The sequence below is a fragment of the Pristiophorus japonicus genome, chromosome 15, assembly GCF_044704955.1.
Source record: "Pristiophorus japonicus isolate sPriJap1 chromosome 15, sPriJap1.hap1, whole genome shotgun sequence".
Taxonomy (NCBI): domain Eukaryota; kingdom Metazoa; phylum Chordata; class Chondrichthyes; family Pristiophoridae; genus Pristiophorus; species Pristiophorus japonicus.
Genome location: NC_091991.1, coordinates 63,045,706 through 63,067,317, shown reverse-complemented (window position 1 = coordinate 63,067,317; position 21,612 = coordinate 63,045,706). Strand labels below are relative to the sequence as shown.

General features: G+C 44.5%; 1 protein-coding gene across 3 annotated transcripts in view; it reads right to left on the bottom strand.

Annotated features, from left to right (window-relative positions):
* The window catches only part of fbln1 (fibulin 1), a 219,023-nt gene that overhangs the window by 119,537 nt on the left and 77,874 nt on the right, over positions 1 to 21,612 (bottom strand). For all 3 annotated transcript variants that reach the window (XM_070900531.1, XM_070900533.1, XM_070900532.1), the window contains exons 6-9: positions 19,229 to 19,330; positions 16,836 to 16,973; positions 11,631 to 11,768; positions 1,934 to 2,077 (exon numbers count right to left, since the gene is read on the bottom strand). In XM_070900531.1, coding sequence (XP_070756632.1) covers positions 1,934 to 2,077; positions 11,631 to 11,768; positions 16,836 to 16,973; positions 19,229 to 19,330 — 522 coding nt within the window. The remainder of the gene's footprint in view (positions 1 to 1,933; positions 2,078 to 11,630; positions 11,769 to 16,835; positions 16,974 to 19,228; positions 19,331 to 21,612) is intronic.

The following is a 21,612-nucleotide window of genomic DNA, read 5'->3' as shown; positions in this document are numbered from 1 at the left end:
TCACATTTAGAATTACAATTCCAGCGAATAGATGAAAATATTACTTACACTCACTACTTGACCAAGGTCCTGCCACTTCTTTTTGCACTGGCCTCCAGACCTCGGGGTGGTCACCATTGCACAGTAATCTTCTGCAAATTGGTTCCAGCATTTCTTCATTTCTTTTGGTGAAACTTTTATGTGACCTCTGCTGGTGTCCAGCTCGTGCCATCTGGCCTCAATTACAGTAACTAGTGCCTCCACTTCGTCCTGTAAGAAATTCTTGGTCCTTGAGCCATGCTGCTTATTTTATTGCAGCTCCGATTTTTCCACTGAGAATTAAAGTTCTCACACACAACTGGCTCTTTAAAAATGGCCGAATGCAGACCGGGAGCTGTACTGGGCATGTGCGCCCATAGCAGTCACATAAAAAACGTCATTTTTTTTTTTACGAACATGCGCAGAAGGTGGGAGGCATCATTTTTTCGGCGCAGACATTAGGCTCCACCCCCCCGAAGCTATAGGACAGGCTGCGCAGTGCCAATTTTAAAAAGTAGAGCGGGGAAACTTGCTAGTTATTTTTTTGGATTAGTCGGGGCGTAACTCTTGCAATATGCCAAAAAATGGCATTGGGGTAAATTAAGCCCCTTGTGTTGGCCCTGGGCAAATGCATTGGCATGGCAGCAAAAACATGGACCAGTCAGCATATTTGGGAAATAAGGAACAAATGCCAAAGTGCTGGTCACTCTCATTCTGTGATGCTGTACTGAGCTTACAATGAAGTTCTATGAGTATGTAATGCACAGCAACATTGCAAAATCTGGTAACATGTCAACGAACACTCACCTAGACAACTTTTTGGAGACTTGTTATGACTGTTTGTGTACCTGTGGCCAGCATCGAAGCACTGACCACACTTGACCAGCTCTGTTGGGTGGGCCACATTGTTCGCATGCCTGACACAATACTCCCAAAGCAAGCGCTCTGCTCGGAACTCCTATATGGCAAGCGAGCCCCAGATGTGCAGAGGAAACATTTCAAGGACACCCTCAAAGCCTCCTTGATAAAATGCAACATCCCCACTGACATCTGGGAATCTCTGTCCAAAGTCCGTCCTAAGTGGAGGAAGAGCATCCGGGAGGGCGCTGAGCACCTCGAGTCTCATCGCCGAGAGCATGCAGAAATAAGCGCAGGCAGCGGAAGGAACGTGCGGCAAACCAGTCCCACCCACCCTTTCCTTCAATGACTGTCTGTCCCACTTGTGACAGGGACTGTAATTCCCGTATTGGACTGTTCAGTCACCTAAAAACTCACATTGTTGTTGTCGAACCACAATGACGATGATGATGATGACAGCAACAACAAGAATTTATATAGTGTCTTTAACATAAAAATGTCCCATGGCATTTCACATAGGGAATGGATGTTGAATCACGTCGAGAAAGATTTGGAAAAGTAAGGGGGCTGATGGAAATTATGGTAGCAGAGATGGACTTTCAGAAGGCTTACAAAGGAAATGATGAAAGTGGAGAAATGGAAAGATGTAGGGAGGGAGCTGCAGGGAATGGGTCCAACGTGGCTGAAGGCTCTGCCAGCATCGGTCAGCTGAAGTTAGGGGACCATGTGTTGAACATTCTTTACATGAAGAAGAACTTGCCAACATTAGTGTTAAATTTCCCTTTTACTAGCTTCAACCCTTGTCCCCTTGCCATGATCTCATTGTGTAGCTTGAAGTAATTTTCTGAAGCTAACCTTTCCATACTGCTTACTATCATATAAGATCACCTCTCAGCTATTTCCTTTCAACGGTGAAACGTTTCTCCAGCCTCTCCTCATTCCTCAGTCTTCTTGACAGTAAGGATCAGCCTCATAGTTCTGACACACATTCACTGACGAGATGTTGGTACTATCAGGGCCATCAGTAAACGCTGAAGTTATGAATTATGCAACTCACCCACACAATGGGATCCATCCACAGAAAGCTGATAGCCTCGGCCACAGTTCACAATGTTGCGCTGACAGCTGTACGAGCCAATGTTGTTGATGCAGGAGTAGCCAGGCTGGCAAGGCAGAGCAGCATTGGTACACTCATTGATGTCTGGAAATACAAATAAAACAGTTTAACAACAACGCAGTCAGCACCATCCCACATTCACTAGCATTCACTATGGTAGCTGGTCGAGAGCAGGGTGCAATTATAACAGCATCCTCTTCAATTAATACATAAAGGGGGCGAAATTGCCACACACCCGGCTTGGAGGCAGTAACCTTCCGGGACATTTATCACCCGGCCCAGAAGTTCCGCCCCCGGCGCGGAATTTGGCCCTTCCGCCCCTCAACGGAGGCGGAGCGCTATCGAAGGCTCTCTGTGTCCATGGAGGAGTGTTCTTGGGGCGGGGGTGGTAGGGCGGCGCTGAGCCCAGCACACATTCTCGAGTCCAGCGCCCCGCCGGCAACATCAGCGCTACACGGTTTCTCCACGTAGTGTTAACGCGGCAAAAAAACCCTCCCCTTCATTTAAAAGGGAAGCCTGCTGCACGCTCTGCAGGCCCTTTGGTGGCTGCCACTGCTCCACCAGGGATGCCCTCGATCATAATGGAGTTCGGCAGCCCGGTCGAGGCGAGGGTCGCAATTGTTGGGCCGACTGAAGAGTCAGCCGATAGAAAAATATGGTAGCCCACAGCGCAAACAGCCTCCCCTTTAAAGGGAGCCCTGACGGTGACATCGGCCGACGCCATCCTCGCCGCCCGCGGGGCAATTTCCCCCACGGGCTCAAAGGGGTTGGTGAGGAGTCGGCGCGCACGGCGATAACATCATCGACGTGTGTGCGTCAGCCCGGGGTGTAAATCACTGGACACGGTGCTAATGGCATAGCACCCCCAAACCTCCGGGGCAATTTCCCTAGAGGCGCTATCAACCCCTTCCCCCGGGCAATAACCTCATTGCATCCCATTAGCATCCCCCGGAGGCACTATTGGGGCTATAAAAAGGACAATTTTGCACACAAAAAATCTTGACAGTTTGCTTCACTTACAGATTTACAGTCTCAAGGTTGAGCACAATTTCTAGCTTGCAATCTAAAAAAATTTCAGTAAAGAGAGATAAATTATAAAGGAAGAAAGCTGCCAAGCAAGTAATTTCTACTTTAAGCAGATGTGATCCAAATTTAGCTAAAAAGAACAAATTACTATCAAAAAAAAATCTAATATCGCATAGGTTTCTTACAGTCATTGGTTTCTATTCAAAGTCATATTAGAAAGACACTTTTATATCAAAATGGCTCGCAGAGCTGCAATGTCCCAACAATATGTGTGGCAGCAATGGCAGCATCTGAGTTTGTGCCCAAGATTCTCCACTTGCTGAGTTCACGTTTCTTGCTTATGCCACTAGGGCAGGTATAGATTGGAGATTGTGCATCAAATTCACTGCAATCTGCATTTTCTTTTGTTCCACTTGTAGATTTTTCCACAGCTTTTATATTTCATTCATTTTTCTCACATTGAGCAGTGACCAAGCACTCCAAACAACATTAGATGGAATACTTTGGGTAATTTCCCATCTCTGGTATCGCATCACAATACTCAAAACTAAATTGTTCAATGTTAAATTGGTGGTCTGTATGTAATTTTTAACTTTTTCTTTAGAAATGTGTGCAGATCACATTGAGGGATGTTACTGCTGTGAATATAATACTTTCTATTTCAGATACCCATTGTCAACATCAAACACTCACAGGCAGAATAAAACTCCCTCTACTCTGTCCCGACAATGACCAGAATCTTGCCGGCACTCGGATGGCGGGTTTGGAGGTGGGCCCGCTGTCAAAATCTAAATGATTGACAGTGGGTCTGGATCCCGCTGTGAACCCGCCTCCCTGTCAGTTTCTCAAGTGCCAGGTCTGCCTGTGCTTTACAGACCCGACACTAAGCAGCGGGCAAGCCAATTGACATAGTTAAGAGGTTGTTAAAAGATACTTAAACAGCATTTTACCATCTACTTACCATTTTTCCAACTTTATGACGAGTTTCACGGAGCTCGAGGATCACATCAGGTAGGTAAATCGGGTTTTCAATGACTCTCCATTGCTCTGAATAGGTGACAGCTGCAAAAGTGGTATAAAAACTACCATTTCACAGCTGTTCAAGTTCCAATGTTAGAAACTGGAGTCTTCAGGATTTGGAATACATCTTTCAGCTTTAGGAAGGTTTGGAGTAAACTCTCTATCCACTGTCACCTCCTTGGAACAACCTCTCTCACTATTGACAGATTATTTCTATCATCTCAACATCAGCTGCCATCTATTCCAGCAGCATTGATGCCCTTGAAATTCCGGAGATGAGGGGGTTAACTTATGAGGTTAGGTTGAGTCTATACTCATTGGAGTTCAGAAGAAATCAAGGTTGTGAGCAAAGTGTTCAAATTCATTGCTGCTGAAAGGCAGTCGGTCAACCATTTCTTGAAGTAAAATGAAAGATGAGAGCCTTGTGTCCAACTGTGCACTACCTGTGCTTGCTGATGCAGAATGCACAGTCTCTGCTGCAGGGTATCACAGGGATTCATCAATTACAGTTGATAGATTGTTCCGGGAGGAAAAGCTCCACAAAAAGCTAATGCCATCCTTTCTCACAGTTCTTCAGGCAATTCTGACATCTGCAGTGGTTGATGCTTATTGTCAGAAAGTGTAGCTTGGCAAAGGGTGCAGGTACCCATCTGATTTTCAACACATTTCTCTGTTACTGAAATGTGTGGCATCTGTTTGGCTCGTGGCACTGAATTAATGACTTGGATCAGCACTGGCTCAGATGCTGTCTGATAGATTAGCAGTGAGCCCCTTTCAGTATGCTGCACACTTCCCTTCTGCTGTTGTCTCAGCAGTGGCACTGAATTGTTCGATAACTAGTCCACATAGAGAGATTTTAAAAGCTTTTTGCTTCAGTTTGTTGCAGTCATTTACTGAATAAGCAGTTGCCCTCCCCCCATGTCAATCATTCCTTTCACAGGGAGTGGACAGCATGACAACTTTAGCCACCAGCTGTCCGCGATACACTGTACAAGATGTATCACAAACATATTCATCATTCGTGTTGGATGAATTTAGATCTGTGCAGCTGGTTAATCAGCAGTATCTTGCTGCTTTGCCCACAGGCCCTTGGAGGATTGTCCTGCATTCTGTCCTGCAGCGCCATCTTCTGTTTTGAAATGGCATCACATGAAGTAGATTTGTTTGCTGCACACCCTGGCAGGACAGGCACTTGTCCACTTATGTGTGGATAATTACCTGTATGGTTATAATATGTACTACTTGTACATGCTGTTTCCCCCTCCAGCAGCCTTTGGTCTGAGCAGGTTTCTTGGGCAGAATCTGTTCATAACTGTACAGTCGTTGTTACGATGCTGTGTTTGTTGTATGCCTAATCTGGATCAAAGGAAGGATCGAAGGAAGGAAGGAAGGGAGGGAGGGAGGGAGGGAGGAAGAAGATTTGGTCGAACGAAAGAGGAGAGGCAATATAAACTAAATGGTAAAATTTTAAATGGGTGCAGGAACAGAGAAACCTGGGGGTGCACGTACATAAGTCTTTGAAGGTGGTCAATCCCACCGTTAACACATCCACTGTGCACTGCCACGCAGGCCGAGATGCAGAGATGCACACCTTGCGACATTAGTATCGAGTCACTTACTGCAGACACATGTGGCACACGAGTAGCTACAGACCCACTAACGTCTTGTTTTAGTCAATGCAGGCCAAACCCGTCCACAATAGGCGGGAGCAGCAGCAGAAGGGAGGAGAGGAACCAGACCTCCAGGACCTCACCGCAGTCGAGGAGTGAGTGTCCGCCCTCATGGGTGCACCAGTTGTGGTGGTAGCGGCCAGCGAGACAGAGCCCCTGCTTGACAGTGACGGTTTGTGAATGAGATGGGCGTTTTCTGTGAGAGCCCTGACCCTTGAGCCCACATGCCTTGCAACATGTAGCTCCAAAATAACGATGCCTCTTCCTTCTTGTCTTCCTGTCCTCTCCTCAGCGGCTAAGCACACTTCTGTTGCTTTGTGCTTACAGATGATGAGCCAGACGAGCGGCAGTCTGTCCATCAGCCATCTTCTTCACACAACGGGGAAGATGAGGAGGAAATCGAGACTAGTGTGGCGACAGAGCAGGACCCGTCCTCAGTGCCAGTGAGTGGGGAGACCATCTTGGTGGAAGAGCCCGTTTTCCTGGGGTTTGTAAATCCGGATGCTCCTGGCAACAGTGGCCTGCAGCAACATCCAGCGAGAGGGGTAGCTCGGGGGCCAGCTAGTCAGAGGATAATTCAGCCCAGGAGTCCTGCTCAGAGACAGGCAAATGAGGACCTGGATTTGGAGGCTATGTCCAGGTAGTCCATACAGATACACCACGAGCTTATGGATGCATTGGAGAGGGTCCTGCAGAGCGTGGATGTACTTGCTGTGAGTGTAGTGGAGGCCGCTTCAGGCATTGCCCATGTCTCCCAGCAGTTCAATGAGCCCATCCTTGGCCAGCTAAACTGAGAAGTGGGCTCAACGAGCGACAATGGGGACCCAGAGGTAATGGCGCGTGCCATGGTTGATGACATCACAGGCCGAAGCCTCGCAAGGTCTTCGTGATGTGATGCAGTTAGTGATTGCTGGCATGCACACTGTGATTGCTGTGTTTCAAGCTCAGTCAGCTTTGATGCAGTCTCAGAGTGATGCCATGCAAGCAATGACTGTTGCCATTCTCTCTGTCATCCCCACAGTCGGACGGGGAACAGATAGTGCCGCAACAGGCCAGCTTGCAGATATTGCTCCAGATGCCGTGGCTCCGTCCCAGAGGAGTGGCAGTGGGCCGCTGGAAATGGAAGGTCCTGTCCTTCCTCAGGATGACAGCATTCCGGCTCCCACTACTGCCATTCCGCTTTTGCACCTGCCACGGCGTACCCCCTAGCCATCCGAGACTGCTGCCACCCATTCTGAGGTGGTGCAGTCAGCAGCCGGGCCTTCCTGGCCCACAGCAGGTCCAGGGCGTCCTGCTGGTCCAGGGCATCCCGCAGGCACAGAGCAGCCCTCGAGTGGCCTTGCTGCAGGCACTGAGGCAACATTGAGGAGGAGCAATAGGCGTGGGAGGGGGGTGAGGCAGAGGGGTGGTAAATGCCTGCAGAAGACACAGTAATCACATGTGTGCCCATGGGAATATGTCACTGTTGACTACAAATGGTTGCCAAATCTCTCTGGTGTTCTTGCACACCTGCTATTATTGTCAGGGGCTGTGACTGAGATGGCACATGGATACTGTTGCAGAATGAGAACTGGCAGGGCGTTTGTACATATGTTGCTCATGGTGATTATGTATTCTGGTGTTTAAGAACATAAGAACATAAGAAATAGGAGCAGGAGTTGGCCATATGGCCCCTCGAGCCTGCTCCACCATTCAATAAGATCATGGCTGATCTGATCAGGGACTCAGCTCCATTTCCCTGCCCGCTCCCCATAAATCCTTATCCCATTATCGTTTAAGAAACTGTCTATTTCTGTCTTAAATGTATTTAATGTCCCAGCTTCCACAGCTCTCCAAGGCAGCGAATTCCACAGATTTACAACCCTCAGAGAGAAGAAATTTCTCCTCATCTCAGTTCTAAATGGGCGGCCCCTTATTCTAAGATCATGCCCTCTAGTTCTAGGCTCCCCCATCAGTGGAAACATCCTCTTTACATCTATCTTGTCAAGCCCCCTCATAATCTTATACGTTTCGATAAGATCACCTCTTATTCTTCTGAATTCCAATGAGTAGAGGCCCAACCTACTCAACCTTTCCTCATAAGTCAACCCCCTCATCCCCGGAATCAACCTAGTGAACCTTCTCTGAACTGCCTCCAAAGCAAGTATATCCTTTCGTAACTATGGAAACCAAAATTGCACGCAGTATTCCAGGTGCGGCCTCACCAATACCCTGTATAGCTGTAGCAAGACTTCCCTGCTTTTATACTCCATCCTCTTTGCAATAAAGGCCAAGATTCCATTGGCCTTCCTGACCACTTGCTGTACCTGCATACTATCATTCTGTGTTTCATGCACAAGTACCCCCAGGTCCCGCTGTACTGCAGCACATTGCAATCTTTCTTGAAGGGGTGTTAGCTCCAGCTTTTATTATTTGCGGGTGTGGGGTTTTTGAGGTTGTTTGAAGGATGGAAATAAAATGTTATTTTTACTGTTTCCTTCAGTGTATGACTGTGGATTTGTGATGGAGATTTGGCACTATCGTAGCACAATGCACGGTCACTATTAGCGGCATCCCTCACCTTCCTCTGTTTAAACAAACCGATGCATTATGAGCCACTGCTGCGTAGCCCTTGTGCCAGCACCAGTGGCACGCTGCCTCCTCCGTGGCTGCTGCTGGTCCTCCTTGTCTTGCTGGACATTCGGGATCTTGCCAGGCTCCTGTTCCTCTTCCTCCTCCTCCTCCTGAGGTGCACCTGTGATCCCCACTGGCAAGGCCTGGGCAACATGCAGCACACCACAATGAATAGCGAGACCTGGTCAGGGGAATATTGAAGGCATCGGAATTGCTGCTTTAGCAGCCCTATTGCCTGCTCGATGATGTTGCGGGTTGCGTCATGGCTCTCATTGTAGCATTCCTCCGGTTCTGTGGTGGGGTTGCAGAGGGGAGTCATTAGCCAGGTGGCCAGGTCATATCCTTTGTCCCCGAGCAGCTAGCCTCAGCCTTTCCGTGGTTGCTAAAACAGTCGTGGCACAGCATTCTCCCGCAGGATAAACGCATCATGTGCGATTCCAGGATAGCGAGCATTGACTGCTAGATGCGCTGTGTGTGGTTGCACCCCAGCTGCACATTTAAGGAGTGGTATACTTTTCTGGTTCTGAATATTTCTGCATTCTCGAATGGTGCTCACAAGGCTATGTGTGTGCAGTTAATTGCTCCTTGAACCTTGGCAAACCCACATGAGTGCTCATTCTGCTTCTCCCTGGTCATCGGGAAGGTAATGAAATCCATTCTGCATGAGTAGAGAGCCTATGTGTCATTGCGGATGCAGCGATGTGCTGCGAATTGTGAGACGCTGCATATGTCTCCTGAAGTAGGCTGGAAGGAGCCGGAGGCATAGAAGGTGAGTGCCACCGTGACCTTCACTGTGGCGGGCAGTGTAGTCCTGGTGCCGATGTGAGCCTGCAGGTCTGCCTGCAGGAGATGGCATATCTCTGTAACTACCTCTTTTCGAAAGTGCAGCCTTCTGACACACTGCTCCTCCGACAGATCCAGGTATGAGCGTTGCTGCCGGTAAAGCTGTGGGGGGGTAAAGCCTCCTGCCCCGCCGATGGCAAGCTTCAATTAAATTTTCCGGCGAGGCGCTGCAAGCTGCACACCCGGTCGGTAAGCTATTACAACCGCATTAACGCTAACTGAGGCGCTAGACACCGAATTTCTACCCCAAAGTTTGATAGATTGCCAATGTTCCTGCCTTCAGCTTCCTCCACCTGATTAACTGCATCCAAAGCTTAGCTCACTGCACCAGTCATAAAACACAGATCGCAAAACATGAGACTAATTGTAGAACTACACCACAGCCTTGCAGCATAGGCTTTGGAGCAACTGTCTCCCTCCTGAACAGTTCTAGGATAATTGTCACTCAAGCACACCTGCACAGGAGGGACTGATGCCTGACTTTGACCAGGCAGCAAGATATATGCCTTGCTCTTACAGGGAGTTTTAACTAAGAGATAGAGGAGGGTCATAAAAAGAATTTGTCTTCATTTAAGTGCACTAATAACAGAGGATCATTGAGGATAACCTTAACAATTATCCGCAGCCCAGATGGTTTCATACTCGGCAATTCCACATCAGTGAACACCTCAACCTCACACAGGAACATCAGAAAATCGAGAATGAGAAAAGGCCTCTGGAGCTATCCAACAAATGGACCACATATAGTTCCCATAGTTAGAGATTCTTCACCAATGTTCTTAAGCTCTAATTTTGTGGACTAGGCAAAATCTGGGTCAGGAATGCTTAGCTGTCAACGCAAAGCTACACAAACTTTCGCCGAGATGACTGCGCTCAATTTTGTGGGATCAGCTTATTTGAATAATTGTTATGAGCTCCCAGCACAGGTTTGGCCTTAAAATCTGTTATATCTCCAACGTTTTCCAGTTCTGACGACCTGAAATGTTAACTCTGTTTCTTGCTCCACAGATGCTCCCTGACCGCCTAAGGATTTCCAGCATTTTCTGTTTTATTACAGCTTTGGCCTTGCTCGGGCAACTTGTCTATCAGGGGATGTGGACTCTCTGGCTCAACTTTAAATAGAAAGCAGCACTTAATGTTAATGTTTCAGCCTTTATAACTATTAGTCAGCTTTTGCCAATGTAGTAAGGAGGGGGGAGAAATAGCAAGCAAAGTGGTGTAAAAGGAACAGTTATCTTTGTGGTACAATTTGTCTTCATGACATCCTGTAGGAGATGGCATTGGAATGTGGCACTCTTCTTTGTGAAATGGAGATAGGTTTCCTCTAGCCTAGGGAGGATTAACTGGTCCAATCAGGACAAATACATATATAATGTGCTTACTATATTTGAACTATATGTTTTTCCTCATCCCCTCTATACTGTTCTTCAACTCTAAAAGTGCACTGGAATCCCCAAAGGAATTTCCAGCCTCAACACTTTGCAACAAGTAAGCAACATCACTGAAGGAAAACTATTGACAAATAAACATCTTGCAGTGGAAAAAATTCAGTTTTGTGGAACAACAGCAATTAATGCAGTGAGATAAATGCAGCAAAAAGTAAAGCTAACTCAAAAAAACATTTAAAATTTCCAACCAATTTTACAAGCTGGCAGCTGCATAAAGAAGCCTACTTCTAATTTCATATCGATGAGTTGCGGCATCAGGGGAAAGAACGTCGAGAAGAATGTGAAATCCACTGTCAGAGCAATTTTAATGAACTTTGCACTTTAAATGCAGCTAGCAGTGGGCTCCAGTGCCAACTCCATACTTCACAATTTTCTTTGCCAGAAAATGCAGTGTGGATTGAATTGGGCACACAGACTTCTGCATTCACTTTTTGTAAACTGCATTTTGCATCACCAATGGTGTCTCACAAAATCAGGGCTTTAACCTTCAACCACAAATAAAACTTCCAATAAGATAAAGCTCTGGTCTGATGTTTCACTAATCCCCAAAAGAAAACTGAGTCATGCTTCAGCATACAAATCTGATATTGCAACCTGCATTATCCAACCCTTACCAGATATATTCCACAGCTGGCATTCCCATGGTCACAACCCAAGTGTGTGGAAATGTTATGAAATCGCACTCCCAGCATGAAGCCTCGCCTACTAGGAGCACATGGCGGGAATTTGGGAGAACTCTTCCACAATTTTCCATCCATTGAAATAAACAGAAGCTAACGGAAAGCATGCCTGATACCCCAGTAAGCATTCCTGGTGGGCAAGGTGTCACTTCAGGAGCACAATTTTGTAAAGTTCCTTCTATAATATGGTGAGTATTTGATTATCTACTCATCCTCATAGTCATAGATTTGATTAAGCTTTGGTACAAAGGAATTAATTAGCAATTAGGAATTGTTCAGTCAAGGGAAACAAGCATTTGTACAGTAACATGGAAATGTATCAGCTATTACTTCCTACCAATGCAGTTGCCCAGAGCATCCTGCAAGAATCCGGCTCCACATTGCATTTTCGGCCGGCAGCGGAACGATCCTTGTGTGTTCTGGCAAATGAAGTCGGATCCACAGTTGTGTGTTCCAATCTCACATTCATTGATATCTATCAGATTCCGAATAAAGATCAACATTATTCACCTGATAAAAAAAATTAACAGATAAACAAAGAAACCAAGTCTTATTGACACAGGAGGAGTTGATAAAATAAATGGTGCAGCAACGTGCTTAATGATGGGAAGGCCAAGGACAAAAGTGACATTTAGTGCAAATGCTCCAACAACCCGCCAGCAGTGCTGTTCTGAGAATGTCCATCTGATCAGAAATAGCCAATGGAAAGGTTACCAAAATAACAGAACTGCCTTCTGGTATGCTACCTAGGGTCAGGCAGATGGTTCTGGATGTTACAGATATGCAGTGCACATCAAAAAAATACAAATTCTATATTATAGAAACATCCCGATACCAAAGTTACATCCTAACTTACTAACATTTACTACGGGAAACATAGGAACAGGACTAGGCCATTCAGCTCCTCAAGCCTGTTCCGCCATTCAATTTGATCATAGCTGAACTGTCCCTCAATCCCATTTACCTATGTTTGATACCCTTACATAACAAAAATCTATTGACCTCAGTCTTGAAAGTTTCAATTGACCCAGCATCCACAATCTTTAGGGGGAAAAAGTATTACCCTCTGTGTGAAGAAATGTTTCCGGATTTCAATCCTGAATGGCCGGGCTCCAATTTTAAGATTACTCCCTTGTTCTGGATTCCCCCATGAGTGGAAATAATTTATCTTTATCTACCCTGATGAATCCTTTAATCATTTTAAATATCTAAATTAGATCACCCCTCAATCTGCTATACTCAAGGGAATAGAAGCCAAATTCATGCAACCTATCCTCATAATTTAACTCTTTTAGACCCGGTATCATTCTGATGAATCTGCGTTGCACCCTCTCCATAGCCAAAATATTCTTCCTGATTTGTGGTGCACAGAACCAAATGCAATACTCCAGATGGGGTCTGACCAAGGCTCTGTTTATAACATAACTCCTTCCCCTTTGTATTCCAGCCCCCTTGAAATAAAGGGCATAATTTCATTAGCCTTTTTGATTATGTTTTGCACCTGTCCAATTTGGAGCAGTTGTTTAATATACATGCATTATGTAGCTTTGCCCCATTCCAACAGGAAACTCTCTGGAACATTGTATCAAGAGACAACCTGTCACTGAATGTCAAAATTACATTCCATTGGTAATTATCCCAGATTTTAACCTTCATATTGATTAAACATAGCAAATTGGCCAGGGTAGACTTGAGAAGGAGTTCATAGAGTGCAATAAGATTAATAAATGATCTCCTAGTAAAGGATCCTCTAGGAATGAATGACCATAACATGGTTGAATTTCAAATTCAGTTGGAGGGTGAGAAAGTTGGTTCTCAAACCAGGGTCCTAAGCTTAAATAAAGGACACTACAAAGGTATCAGGGCAGAGTTGGCTAAAGTGGACTGGGAAAATAGATTAAAGTATGGGACGGTTGATGAGCAGTGGCAGACATTTAAGGAGATATTTCATAACTCGCAACAAAAATATATCCTAATGAGAAGGAAAGACTGTAAGAGAAGGGATAACCATTCGTGGCTAACTAAGGAAATAAAGGAGAGTATCAATTTGAAAACAAAGGCATACAATGTGGCCAAGACTAGCGGAAGGCCAGAGGATTGGGAAATTTTTAAAAGCCAGCAGAGAACGACTAAAAAAATAATTAAGGGAGGGCAAATAGATTATGAAAGTAAACTAGCACGAAATATAAAAACAAATAGTAAGAGTTTCTACAGGTACATAAAAATGAAAAGAGTGGCTAAAGTAAATGTTGGTCCCCTGGAGGATGAGACTGGGGAATTAATAATGGAGAACAGGGAAATGGCAGAGACGTTGAACAAATATTTTGTAGCGGTCCTCAAGTAGAAGACATTAAAAACATTCCAATAATGGATAATCAAGGGGCTATAGGTATGGAGGAACTTAATACAATCACTATCACTAATGAAGTAGTACTAGGTAAAATAATGGGACTAAAGGCGGACATGTCCCCTAGACCTGATGCCTTACATCCTAGAGTCTTAAGAGAAGTGGCTGCAGAGATAGTGGATGCATTGGTTGTAATCTACCAAAATTTCCTGGATTCAGGGGTGGTCCCAGCAGATTGGAAAACCTCAAATGTAACACCCCTATTTAAAAAAGGAGGCAGACCAAAAACAGGAAACTATAGACCAGTTAGCCTAAAATCTGTCATTGGGAAAATGCTGGAGTCCATTCTTAAGGAAGCAGTAGCGGGACATTTGGAAAAGCATGATTCAATCAAGCAGAGTCAGCATGGTTTTATGAAAGGGAAATCATGTTTGACAAATTTGCTGGAGCTCTTTGAGGATGTAACGAGCAGGGTGGATAAGGGGGGAACCAGTGGATGTGTGTATTTGGATTTCCAGAAGGCATTCGATAAGGTGCCACATAAGAGGTTATTGCACAAGATAAAAGCTCACGGGGTTGGGGGTGATATATCAGCATGGATAGAGGATTGGCTAACTAACAGAAAAAAGAGAGTTGGGAAAAATGGGTCATTTTCCGGTTGGCAAACAGTAACTAGTGGGGTGTCACAGGGTTCGGTGCTGGGTCCTCAACTATTTATAATCTATAATAATGATTTGGATGAAGGGACCGAGTATAATGTAACCAAGTTTGCTGATGATACAAAGATGGTTGGGAAAGCAAACTGTGAGGAGGACACAAAAAAATCTGCAAAGAGATATAGACAGGCTAAGTGAGTGGGCAAAAATTTGGCAGATGGAGTATAATGTGGGAAAATGTGAGGTTATCCACTTTGGCAGAAATAATAGAAAAGCAAATTATAATTTAAATGAAGAAAAATTGCAAAGTGCTGCAGTACAGATAGACCTGGGGTTCCTTGTGCATGAAACAGAAAAAGTTAGTATGCAAGTACAGCAAGTAATCAGAAAGGCAAATGGAATGTTGGCCTTTATTGCAAGGGGGATAGAGTATAAAAACAGAGAAGTCCTGCTACAATTGTACAGGGTATTGGTGAGGCCACACCTGGAGTACTGCGTCCAGTTTTGGTCTCGTATTTAAGGAAGGATATACTTGTATTGGAGGCTGTTCAGAGAAGGTTCACTAGGTTGATTCCGGAGACGAGGAGGTTGACATATGAGGATAGGTTGAGTAGGTTGGAGTTCAGAAGAATGAGAAGTGATATATTGAAACTTATATGATAATGAGGGGGCTCAACAAGGTGGATGCAGAGAGAATATTTCCACTCATAACGGAAACTAAAACTAGGAGACATAGGGCTAGAATTTCCTATCAGCCCACCAGCACCCAATTGCCGCCCAAAAAAACCGCTGGGAAGATTATCGCCGGCGAAAATTTCCCCAAAAATGTTTTTAAATCCGCCCAGCGAAAAATATGGGCCTTTCACCCCCAATCTGGGCGGAGAAGTGCAATTTCGGCTAGATTGGGCGGTGCCTAAAGAAAATGGACAAAAAATTTAAAAATCTATAAAAATTTATACCGAGGCTGTGCCAAAAAACGAATAAAAATAATTTTTTTAAAAACCTAACTAAAAAATCTTAAAAACATTCCCAAGACACTTAAATTAAATCACCCCAACAGATTTTGAAAATAAATAGTAAAAAAACAATCACTTACCCTTTTCTTGCAAACCTACTTACCTACTGCCCAGCTCTGCTGATCCTCATGGGTGGTTTAAAAAAGTGTTTTTTAATACTTACCTATGGGTCCCCGCTCAGCCAAAGATCAGGCCAGGGCAATCTGTGGATGGTGCACGTTGGCAGTCCGCTCCCCAGCGGGACTTCGAAACCGCCGGTGTGCCTCAGCTGGGGAATTTTTCGCTGATGCGGTTCTTGCCCAAAACGACCAATACCGCCGAGAAACCGGGCGGTGAAACACTGGAAATTCTAGCCCATAGTCTTAGAATAAGGGGCTGCCCATTTAAAACTGAGATGAGGAGAAATTTCTTCTCTCAAAGGGTTGTAAATCTATGGAATTCTCTGCGGAAGTTGGGTCCTGCAGAGAGCTGCGGAGGCTGGGTCATTGAATATATTTAAGGCAGAGCTAGCCAGATTTTTGAGTGATAAGGGAGTAAAGGGTTATGGGGAGCGGGCAGGGAAGTGGAGCTGAGCCCATGATCAAATCAGCCATGATCTTATTGAATGGCGGAGCAGGCTCGAGGGGTCAAATGGCCTACTCCTGTTTCTATTTCTTATGTTCTTATAGTAATCATTGCAGCCACATTTGGAGGTCTTCATCCTGCCCACTGGCTCATTTACTACCCTTCCATCACAATGTTCCTTTTACAATTTTGGGGAGAATAACCAGAAATAACAAAATGGCTGCCCAGATGTCGCAGTTGTTAAATACATTGCCTAGTGTGAAACTGACCCATTTACAGCTACGTCAGCTGAATAGTTAAGGTGGTGCTGAGGTTATTACACATGGCTGCAGTAGGCATGGACCAATGAAGGGGAAAAAGGGAGAAAAGAAAGGAGTTCCCACTCCTTATCCCTACTGATAATTGTTAGTGCACTGACTTGGGGTGCAGATAGGACTGGGCTCAGATGTGAGGACTAGCTGATCAAATAGTTTGCCAATTCTTAATCGCGGCTCACATATGTCGATTGACTATTTGGCCAAATTGTGGAGGCTAACTAATGCCTGTGGGAGCCAGTTTGGGAACATTCTTATCTCTGTTCCAGTGCATCATCTCTTATTTCAAAACATGATTTTTTTAGGTCTACTGGTATGTGAAAGGGATCCACTGATAGGATTGTATCCCGTGAGCACCTGCTAGTTTCCACTGCCAAGCAGGTAAATGACATTTGTAGTTGAGGAATGGAGAGATACCAAATGACTACACTGTTGAATTCTAACTAGATTGCTGTTCGGAACCTTTAATGTCAGATGTCAGTACTGCAGACATGTTTGCCAGAGGTGTAAATGAGGAACTACTTAGTAGATTATATGTTGCCTTTTTTGTATACACACACACACACATATATGTGTAACACACACATGCAAGCGCACACACGCACACATGTTCAGTTATTTAATACACTTTTATTCATTACCTACCCTTGCACTGGTTGTTTTCAGTTAGTTCATAGCCTGTGCCACAGCTGATCTCACGCTGGCATCGGTAGGACCCAACAGTGTTGATGCAGCGCTGTCCTATTTGGCACTGGTGTGCCAGTAACAGACACTCGTTGATATCTGTATTCAACACAAAAAACTAGTCAAGTTTTTATTCCATGCTCTCCTAAAAATGTTAACACATGCTGAGATATAGACCATAGGTGCCGTCAGCCGTCCCTTTACCTCACCTAAGTAGCCATTATTTATCCTTGAACTTTGATAACCTATGGACTACGGAGGGGATCAGAGACAAACCTGATTCTATTCTCGTTCATCTTCCATACAAGCACACTTTCCAAATGGATAATAAAAGAAGGCATCTTGCCCAATTTCCACCTTCCTAAACTAAAAACCAGATCAGTTGTCGACCTCTTCCTCTGCCCCAGCTAACATTAGCTAACTCAGCAAGTACAGATATCAAACCTTCCTGTGTGTATCACTCATTTACTCATTGCCATAATCTGCTGAGCCATTGGGAGAGATTCAACATTTCTAAATGGTTTGTTCCAATTATGAGTCCCGATTTGCCGAAGCTATAAATACTTACTCACAAATATGCATTGCAGTAAATGATTTAAGAAAAAAAACCTGCATTAATGTAGCACCTCATTATAACTTCAGAATATTCCAAAGTGCTTTAGAACCAATTGTTCATTTTTGAAGTGCAGTCACTATTGTTATGTAAGTAAATGTGGTAGCCAATTTGTACATAGTAAGGTCCCACAAATATAGCTGGAGTGGACTGCTGGTGCCTGGATAGGTGCAGCAGTGCCTGCAGCCCAAATCTGGCTGATGTGTCTTTATCAATAAGAGTGGTGTCCTCCCAAGGCCCATTTAGGCTGAAGAAATATATTTTAAAAACTCTTCAGCTCTCATTGGAGCCACTGCAACTCGGGAAGTTAATCAATCCCCTCCAGAGTTGATTATCATACTCGAGTGAAGGTTTGGGGCCTTTAAAAAGACTCACAACAGTTGAGACCTAATGTGGGTTCCACCCTTTCAAGGTCATAAAAGAAGGAATTTTCTGGTGATACATGGGAGCTCGCCCTACCCTGGCGTGCCCTTTGATATAGAGGGGTGGTTGAAAAATCTGATTAATGCCTAACCCAACTGGAGTTTAAAGGTTTTGTGCAAATGGGGCAGAATCTCAGCAGAGCTGCGCTCCAACCCAAATTCTCAGAGCTTGAGGACTGGAGTTTCCTCCAACAAACCACCAGTTTTAGGTGGCACCATAGTGGTGCAGCAGGGAAAGTGGCTGGGGAGGCCTACCACCTATAGTAATTTTCCTGCCTTTTCCACTAGTAGAGATCTCAGCCATCTGCACTTTGACCATCCCACAACATTTAAACAACAGCAAGTTGTTGAGGCCAGTTCGTTAGATATATTCAAAAGGGAGTTAGATGTGACCCTTACGGCTAAAGGGATCAAGGGGTATGGAGAGAAAGCAGGAATGGGGTACTGAAGTTGCATGATCAGCCATGATCATATTGAATGGTGGTGCAGGCTCAAAGGGCCGAATAGCCTACTCCTGCACTTATTTTCTATGTTTCTAAGAGACTGCCCACCTCACTACCCCTGACCCATAGCGAAGACTGGTACTGGAGCGGCAGTGCACTGACTTTTTAGTGAGAAGAACATGCCATCCAGGGAATGAGCAAGAGTTTCTCCCAGTTCCACCTCAGGTAGGTATGTTCAAGGTTCATTTCAGAGCCCTTTTTTGAAATATTTTGGATACCTCCATGGGGCGTTTTCCCTCTTTTTTAGGGTTGCTTCTCCACTGCAGCACCACCAGATATCATCGACAGTGGCGGGCTCTCCCTGCAGAGCAGTAATAGCACTGGGAGCCCAGCTTGCATATACAATTGACCTCACTCAGGCAAATGGTGGGGTCAGTGAGTTGGCAGAAGTCAAGCCTTGGCCTACCTCCAGCAGCAATACTGCCACAGAGGATAACCCAGACCTTAGTTTCTCATCTGAATAATTCTGTGGCCAAACAGTTGTCAAACTCAGATTTGGGTCGAGCAGAGAGAGAGAGAGATAGTCTCACAACATTGTTTTTTTTTTTACCTGAATTCATTTGTGGCTAAAGAAAAATACAATCAAAACAAATAAAAATGTGAAAACAAACAGTAAATACTTGAGAGAATAATCACCAGTTTTCTTACAATTACTGTATGCAAATCAGTGACCAGTTTAATAATTTTTGACTTTATACGCATGCAACTTTTTTCTCCATGGGCCTTACTTTCTTGGAGTCCGCTGTCTCTCTGATGAGTGCATCTTGTAGATTTAAGAGGAAGAGGTTGGGACTGGGGAAAATCTAAGGACAATACCTTCACATGTGACGTTGTCATTCTTCAGCTTGTAGCCAACATAGCAGGAACAGTTAACGCTGGTCCCTGTGTCAGTGCAGCGGTGTTTGCAAGGTCCACCTCCTATGAGGAAGATTATTGAAACAAGGAAGTGATTAAAAATGGAACAGATATCACACATGCTTTTCATTCTGTTCACACAGTAGTTCAGACCACATGACTCCATCTCCCCCTACATATTTGGGCAATATAATAATATCAAGACAGAAATGTGAGATGATGTATTTTTAGACTAAAGCTGCCCATGAGATAATGATTAGGAGATACAATCTTTGGGCTGTATTACCCGATATTATGACATCGTAAAATGAAGCACTATCTTTGCTTTAGTCTAATTTATTTTTTATTGACCGAGTAAAATATTTTAAACTGTTACTTGTTATTCTTTCATCTTATTCCCATTGTACAATCAGTGACCCATCGAGTTGAGTTAGCCCATTGAATAAACACCATATGCAATGGTCCCTGCTGTCCATGTAATATATAAATGTTGCTTTTTCCACCGGTATATACCAATATTTTAATTATACCCTTGTGAAACACTTTCAGATACTGGACTTAGCGTGTGCCCCACAGCTTCTCTCTCGCCTTCGATATGTGAGTGGAGCATCACGCCTGCAAACCTGGGTTCAATTTAAATTTGAATCCACTTAAGAAATGTATTTAAGAAAATACAGATCACATGAATTAATTGGCAAATGTTTTGAGTCAACTAGATGAACACTTATTCTACTTATTCAAAATTCCCAGTGGCCGCTCAAGTATAACTGAGCTAGACAAACTAGAAGGTCTCAGGTTTAATCTCTGATTTGTGAGAATTGATCTCAGACAGGGTGGCAGCAGAGATCTCAGCACCAATAAGTAAGGAAGGAATATCAGCTAGATACCTTCATATTTCACTATTGATCATTTTAGTTCTAAAATAAATAGGAAAAACAAGGTGACATTTGAGTTTTCAACAGACCAACCAGATAATTAATTCCACAAAAATGTCCTTCGCAGTCACTTTCCCCACGACATAGAACGCCATCCCTCGCACCCCCCCCCCACCCACCCCCCACCAAACCCTCCTGTTCACAGAGACACGGTTCTCCCTCAAACAAAGCTTCCAGTTCCCAGAGATATTCTTTCCCCCTTCAACCCTCTGAGTTCTTGCTGGCACTGTCACACGCACAGGGAGTAGCAACAGGAGCTGTGGTGGTGGAAAAGATCAATCTTGGCATTTTTGAAACCGTACAGATGGCCGTGCAAGCCTCATTAAACATTCAAATTTCATTTAAATTAGTCTCTCACTGCATCTTGCAGATATCTTGCCGGCAGCGCTAATTACCTACTTGTTAAAGTGTCCCGTCTGCCTCTGTCTGAATAGAAGGAAGCCTGATGGCTTGTGGGAGTTTGCTGTGCACACATTGGCTGTTGCGTTTCCTGTGGCATAACACTGACTACTCTTTAAAAAAACTACTTAATTGGCTGTAAAGTGCTTTGGGATATCCTAAGATCGTTAACGACGCAACATAAATGCAAATCTTTCTTTATTGCTTTACTTGAAACGTACACAGCAATGTGTGTACAGCCTGGCCTGGGCTTCATAAAGGTGAATATTGATTTTTAATTTTTGTTTGGCAAGTTAGATTTCTTTTGCCTGTTATGTTGCTTCATCTGCATTTTGATTTGTTACATTCATTTTTGTTGTTGTTTAGACCTGATTTATTTTCCATTGCATGACTTCTATTTTCAATTCCATTTCTTGCAACAGTCTTGATTCCAGCTACACTTTCACTCACAGCAACAAAAGTTGGCAGGATGAGAATTCCATTGGGGAGGGAGGGTCCAATGGCACTTCGAGATTTGGAGGAGGAAGAGTCATTCTTGAGGGGTAAAGAAAGGCAGGCATGACTATGCCTCACGCATAATATGCACATCATCCTTGCCCCAGAATCTAGATTTACTAGCCAAATAGTCATACAATGACCTTGACCTCAATAAACTCCTTACAGTGTGGTAGGGGTTAGCTTGTCCCTGGCAGCTAGCCATTCCCAGCACACATCTTGCTGGGAGGACATTGGGGCTTAGCTAACAACACATGCAGCCGACATGTAAGAAGGTAAATTCAAAGAAGTAATGGTAATAGTCATAGAATCATGGAATGATTTCTGTGCAGCACACAAAGAGGCCATTCGGCCCATCGAGTCTGCAAAGAGCAAACCAGTTAGCCCCTCTCTTTCGTCATATCCCGACTATCTTTTCTCCTTCAAGTATTTATCCAATTCCCTTTTGAAGGCTACTATTGAATTTGTATTGACCACCCTCAGAAGCAGATGCCATGATCAGCACCAGGTGTACCT